The following is a 6,947-nucleotide window of genomic DNA, read 5'->3' as shown; positions in this document are numbered from 1 at the left end:
TTAATGTCACTTCACCCCCTATTATTTGATGCAGTAACATTTCAGTTGACCTGATACAAGCATATGTGTCATGTTGTAGGCACTTGTTACACGGTCTTATGCAAACTGTATCAGATGAGGGATTATTATAGAAGGTGAGCTAGCACAATGCCAAGGCCAGCCAATTCTGAGCCTCTTCTCACCACATATCTGAACCAACTTTCCCAGTCCCTAAGTCGGGGAATATCTGTGAACCATCGAAGAAGAAAAGCAAGAAAAATTTAATAGGTCCATAAAAAGAATCAGCTCTGCTTTTATTTGCAGCATGAGATATTCAGTGATAACCAGAATTTTCAAAGAATACATGTATATTATCTGGATTCTCCTGAACAGTGGCTGCGTTGCAGCTCGACAGAAACAACAGAATATAACTCTTGATGCTCTTCGCGGTGGAGGAGGATCTAGCTTGCATAGCTCTTCACAGTGGCTGCCTTGCTGGCAAAGTATGTTCTCCTATGGGTCAGATGATGTATATAAATGCCTTTGACATACTAGAGCAGTCTCACAACCTTTTCCCAATCCCTGCGAACCTTCTAGCAACTCCAAATATAACTGCTTTTGTCAGGAGTCCACGATCAAGACTACAAGCAAGGGCAACTGCCCCACCAATAACTAGAAACCTTGGTATGTTCCTTCGCGCAGGCTTCTCGTATGAATCCTCAGGCTCAATCTCAGACAGATTGGTTCTGTTCCCCAGTGATCTGAGGTTGTCAATGTCAACTTTGGTGTTGACCTGCGCCAGGAATGCACTTCTTGAAATTGGGACTTCGGATGCTCTCTGTTTCTGGTATGCACGTAAACCAGGGTCAATCTTTCTCACAGCTCCCCACATTCCTTGCCTAACCCCGAGTTTTGCAATTTCCCAAGGTATACCCATGTCTTCATAATGAAAGAGTATCACTTCACATGCAGTCATCCGACCATCTCTCTTGGATTCAGCTGTTCATAGGGAAAAAAACAACTTAGAGGCAAAGTAATTAAAGTAACTCTTCTCAGATATTAAAATGGAACATCTCAAATTCCATTTTTAATAATAATATTTCCTAGCATGACCCATATGCCAACTACATCAGATGGTTAATTATCATAATTGCTTCAGTAACTTCCACTATTATTATTATTGTTATCTTATTATAAAGAGTAACCACTATTTTATTGGAAGTTGAGCAATTACGCAAAGCAATATCACTTTATATTACCTGCACGAATGCACCAACTTGAATAGTAGAGATCAACACGTCTTGGTTTGTTGCGACGAGGCACAGAGGAGCATGGTACACCCTGAAACATAGAGACACTCAATTTTTAAAGATCTTAAACTATGATTATTCAAGATTTCAACAAAATGATGTACAATGGGGAATATGAATGTGAGTGAGGGCACCATCAACCAATGTCAGGCCAAAAATCAGTATTTAGTTTTCAGTATTCTATTCTCCTGAAGCAACAGTACTGTCATGGGCGGCTTTCCAGCCATGCCCCATGACCCCTTGGGCGCGCCCCGTGGCATCCTAGCGAACCTCCCAATGCCTAGCGCCACGGACGGCCCCGTGGTCTTGGCCGCGCCAAGTGACAAGTAGCGCAGGTGCCTCTGTCGCCCCACCGATATCCCTCGCGAGCGCCAAGCCGCAGGCAGAAGCCAACAGCGCCGCGCGCGCAGACCGTGATGCCAAAGACACTGCTGCTGACAACGGACCTGCTGCTGCCTTATAGAAAACTAAGTCATTTTCATTGTAAATATAGTGTAGTTTTATTTCATGTACTTCCATTATGTTTCCCTAGCTTAGTCAAGTCTAGTCTTGTAACTTTGGATTATTTTTTTTAAGTACTATTAGGGGGATCAAGCAATCAAAACTTTCTAGCAAGCAAGCAATTCTCTGTACTGGTGTCTCTCCCCCTCGACATCGCGTTGCTTTTCTGTAATAGCTTTCATTAATGCAATCAAGCTTTCTTTCATTCTGAATTCTCATTTCTGTTCTCTCAATTGCTCTTGACATTGGTTTTTCCGTACGGCACTGACAATCTCGTCTGGCGTACGGAGGGGACCTCAGTTGGCGGACGGCAACTGCACTGACATCAGTTGCCTAGCCTTACGTCGCCCTTCCAAGGAATCTCAGGAAGGCGCCGCGTAACAGTACTCATGCAGCATCGAGGCTGACATAGAAAAACATGAGGTAGGTACTCCCACTAGGGTACCTGCAATTTACTACTGGGTCTTTCCCTCTCCCACAGGTAAAATATTCTTCTTCTTACTTTATAATCGAGAAATCCTGAAACGCCAGTGGCGCATGGTTCCAAAATCTGTGGATAATGGACCTGCCCCTCTACCATTATCCAATTAAATAGCAGGCTTTTGTCTGCGATAGGATTTGAACCCGTGACGTATTCTAAACCCACACTGCCACACATCACATAATGTGCTTTTACTACTATACTAAAGCCCTAGGTCCAGGTAAATATTCTTCTTTGGGTGCTAATTTTGAAGCATCCTCGCTATTTAAATGCAAATCAGACAGAAAATAACCTCCAACTCCATTCAATTAATGGTAAGTATCTAAGAGAAGGCTTGACTCTGAAAATGGAAGGTATCTAAGAACGTGGGTCTTTCTGGCCATCAATGAATAAAGATTAACACACGCACAGCATATTCATTTCCAAAACTGGGATATCCTTAAAGAGAAAGGGGGTTGGAAGAGAGGTTACCACACCCTCTTAGATTTGACTTGTGTACTCTTACTCCAATTTCTCTGTATTCTCCGTAGATAGAAAACATATCTTTGCTTATGAACATTCAGTTCACAGCAAGTATATCCTGTGCCACATTTAAACGTAGTGGACCTCTTAAAGGTGGTTTGAATACAACTAACTCTACTTCTATGAGCTCTACTCAGATAATGAAAAATGTATATTTGCTTATCAGGTTTAGGTTCCCAACTAGTATTCCATGACTAAAAGCATCCTAGTTGGGCACACCCTTAAATTTGATTTGCGTATTTTCTAACTCGGATTATCTGGCTTCCACCAATATAACAGTAGTATCAAATTTAGGTTAACAAATTGTGTGCCACGTAGAAGAGCAGTCTATTTACCATTAACCCAGTGAACACGAAAATGAAGTATACACATGTTTGACATCTACAATTTGCTTATACTACTTGTGCATATATGACAAAGACTTCATTGTCTTACCTTTGTGACACAATAGTAAGTTCGCCCTGATTCCCAAATTCGACGGCCTATGATGTATTCTCTATCACTGCAAAAGAAGGGAAACTGGACCAAAAATGAATTGATGTAAGCCATAGTTCAATTACGCGATTTCAAAGGTATGCACAAGTCAAGACAGAGTAGGCGCTCATACCTTACGCACCCACTGAACCATCATGGTTCCAGTGGTAGGACACTCTTCTAATGTTTGAGCATGAATAAGCATGTCATCCCACTTCAACCGGAATTCATCATCCCAGAAGAAATCCCTCACCATTTCTGGAGTGGCATCCTCATATATAGTTCTGCTACGATATTGTGGGGGTCCAGTCTAGCATCAAGACATTATAAATGCAATCCAATTAAGTGCAACATAGTTAAATTAAAGGCACATAACATACAAGGCCAGGGGGGGGGAAGAGAAATGTACCTCAGGATCTCTACGCCAAGCTTGATAGGACATGTTTGAGGTAGAACGGTCCATCATTTGAATCCAAGCAGGTCCTCCATCTGACTCTTCAACCAATCCGTCTAAGTAAAGAAGGTCTGCCTCTGTTACTACTGATTTCTCGCCTTCCAGCTCCAATGAACTGACAACAGCATGAAATTTTATCTTTTGCAAGATGAAACAAAACAAAAAGATAGAGACATTCCAACTAACCTGGAGCTAGAACATGAAATAGAGGGCGGGGACTGAGTTTCCTTGATCCAAGGAATGTTGCAGGTGGGAAGTTGCAATTTGAGAGGATTGAGGGAAGCAAACCCAGAAGACAAGCTGTGGAGGAGCATACCGGAAGAAGAAGAAGAAGAGGCAGAAACATCTGTTGAATCAAAGGAATCAGGGCCAAGCTTAGCCCACTTGGGCTTCCACACCCATCCCACCAATACCCCAACAACAACAGCAATCCAGATGGGACCCATAAACATCACCAGCTCTAATAATACCTCCCCAAAACTAGGTCTTTCTAAAATCTCAAGCAAAGCCGCCACCAAAGCCATAATAACAAGCAACAAAAAACAAAAACAAAACAAAAAAAGATACAACCCCCGATTCAATCGTTAAAAAGGTCCAACCTTTGAGCACGGCGATGAGTCGAGGGTTTCAAAAAAGAAAAGAAAAGGATAGAGAGGATAGATAAAGATAGAAGAGAAGTATACTAAATGGATGGAAAAAGAAAAGAAAATAAGTAAGGTAGATTTAGATAGAGAAAGAAAGAAAGGAGACAAAAGAGGGTATGGAGGAAAATGGGAATAGTCAGAAAGAGGATAAGGATGTGAAATATTAGCGGTAGAGAAACGTGTTACTCGATTTCTGGTAGCCCCTCTTTCATTTCACGTCCTTCTCTTTTACTCCTCACAATTAGAATAACAAAATCCAGCTAAGTAATATGCCTACTAGTGGTTGTGGTTTCTAAATTTATTAAATGAGGTTTTAGTTAGAAAGAGAAAATAAAGAGATGCGAATATTGGTTTTTAATTGGCACAAAGAATGGATATTAGTGTTGGTTATGTATTTTGGTTTGGTAGGTTAATGGGGTTCTTTAGAGAGAAGATGCTGTTTGGCTTTTGAATGAAAAAAAGGGTTGGTTAAATACTAATCCCAACTTTGGTTGGAGTAGTAGTAGTAGTATCGCCGCGTTTTTATCTTTCTCGTTCAAAGACTTTGGCTATCTAACTCTTTTATGCGTTTTGACCAGCTAACAATACATCAACGTTGTACCACTAATACTTGTGTACTCTTCTTATGCTTCATGTGCTGCAAACATATGATTAAAAGGATTTGCCACGGTATATTGAATTTTATTATTACTCAGTAAAATATAAGGGTGTTTGACTCAAAAGTTGTTAAACACTTTTTAAGCAAATCAATCAAAAGAAATGAACGGGTAAATCATAGTTAAGAATAATTAACTCTAGATCCGAGATAAATAATACGAATTAAAAGATATAGCCGAATATAAATGTTGATGGCGATTATGACCGGATTTAATGGCATAAAGAAAGATGCATTAAATAACAAAAGGAAAAGGTTCACCCGATCTTTGTTGAGACAAATCTTCTTTCTCTTCATAAAGATGAATGATAGACAAATACAATAACCTCATGACCCTTTTTGGATCCGATGAAGGTATTGGATCACATATCCTCTCATTTCTTTGGAGAGGTGTGTTTACATATTTTCTAGAAAGAGGGAGAGGGAGAGAGAGAGAGCCCCCTTTTTGGGAAGTCCTCTCCTCCTATTTATAAGGGGGGATATTCATAAAAAATCCTAAAAAAAGGTACAATTTGCAGGGAATATTCGGTAGAATATTCCTTTTGAGCTTTTCAAAGCAAACTAGATGTTTAATGACGGTCCGACCTTGGCATGTCCGACCACGACCATTGATGACGGTTCGACCTTGGCATGTCCGACCACGACCATTGATGACGGTCCCACCTTGGAATGTCCGACCACGACCGTTGATGACGGTCCGATCTTGGCATGTCCGACCACGACCGTTGATGACGGTCCGACCTTGGCATGTCCGACCACGACCATTGATGACGGTCCGACCTTGGCCTGTCCGACCACGTCCACGACCACGACCTCGTGAAGAATTTCTCTGATCTAATTTTGACCCATACAGTTAGTCCCTCCGCTTATCGAGGTCGCCTCTTGGTCGAGCTCGGTGAGCGGACTTTATTGATCGTAGTTGGAGAAATTCGAATGGGGAGGTCAACTAGTATGGGTTGCAGCTGAGGACGCCGATGCCGAGGGAGAATATCTTGGAGATGGTGGTGAAGAGAGTGGCGATGGTGACGCCGAGTGAAAAGATAGTTGTCTTTTTTTTTTACTATTCATCCGGGTCGTATGTAATCTGCGGCTATTTGCGCAGTGACTTTGTATAAAGAAGAACTTTTCGTTATTATTCGCCTTGTATTTTTCTATGTTTTCGCTTTTCGCGACTTTGGTGCGAGGTAGATTCCCGCATGGCGAGTCCCAGTCTTTCTTACCCTTTATATTTTCTTACGGCACTTGGCCTTAGGGACATTTCGAATTCTCTTCGACGAAGGCCCACGGCCTTAGAGGGTATTATTTCGATTTTGTCGAAATATTGACCCGTCATCGTTCGATCGAGGTCGAACACTTCTTCTTGGCGGAGGCTCTTGGCTTTGAAGGGTGTTATTTTGAACTTGTCGAAATATTAACCCGTCGTCGTTCGATCAAGACCGAACTCTTCTTCTTTGGCGAAGGCCCTTGGCCTTAAAGGGTGTTATTTAGACTTATCGAAATGTTAACCCGTTGTCATTCGATCAAGGTCGAACTCTTCTTTTTGGCGAAGGCCCTTGGCCTTAAAGGGTGTTATTTCGACTTATTGAGATGTTAACCCGTCGTTGTTCGATCAAGGTCGAACTCTTTTTTTTTGGCGAAGGCCCTTAGCCTGTAACTCAGTTTGAGCGAGGTCGAACTTATCAAACTTCGATGGCGAAGGCACTTAGCCTTTAACTCAGTTCGAGCGAGGTCGAACTTATCAATATGTCGATGGCGAAGGCGCTTAGCCTGAGTCGATGGCAAAGGCGCTTAGCCTGAGTCGATGGCAAAGGCGCTTAGCCTGAGTCCCAATTCGAGCGAGGTCGAACTGTAATATGTCGATGGCAAAGGCGCTTAGCCTGAGTCCCAGTTCGAGCGAGGTCGAACTGTAATATGTCGATGGCGAAGG

The 6,947-nt window shown here is 42.1% G+C and overlaps 1 protein-coding gene across 1 annotated transcript; it reads right to left on the bottom strand.

Moving 5' to 3' along the window:
* On the bottom strand, positions 1–4,819 carry LOC109237063. Its single transcript, XM_019403313.1, has 6 exons — positions 3,908–4,819; positions 3,677–3,836; positions 3,401–3,577; positions 3,229–3,312; positions 1,239–1,320; positions 1–978 (listed from the first exon to the last, which is right to left on the bottom strand). Exons 1-6 carry the CDS (start codon positions 4,243–4,245, stop codon positions 542–544), a joined length of 1,278 nt encoding a protein of 425 aa, XP_019258858.1. The 5' UTR covers positions 4,246–4,819; the 3' UTR covers positions 1–541.
* Positions 4,820–6,947: the final 2,128 nt, after the last annotated feature.

Source organism: Nicotiana attenuata, unplaced genomic scaffold (assembly GCF_001879085.1).
Source record: "Nicotiana attenuata strain UT unplaced genomic scaffold, NIATTr2, whole genome shotgun sequence".
In the NCBI taxonomy this organism is placed as follows: domain Eukaryota; kingdom Viridiplantae; phylum Streptophyta; class Magnoliopsida; order Solanales; family Solanaceae; genus Nicotiana; species Nicotiana attenuata.
The sequence above is the reverse complement of the archived record's forward strand: the minus strand, read 5'-3'. Positions and strand labels throughout refer to the sequence as shown.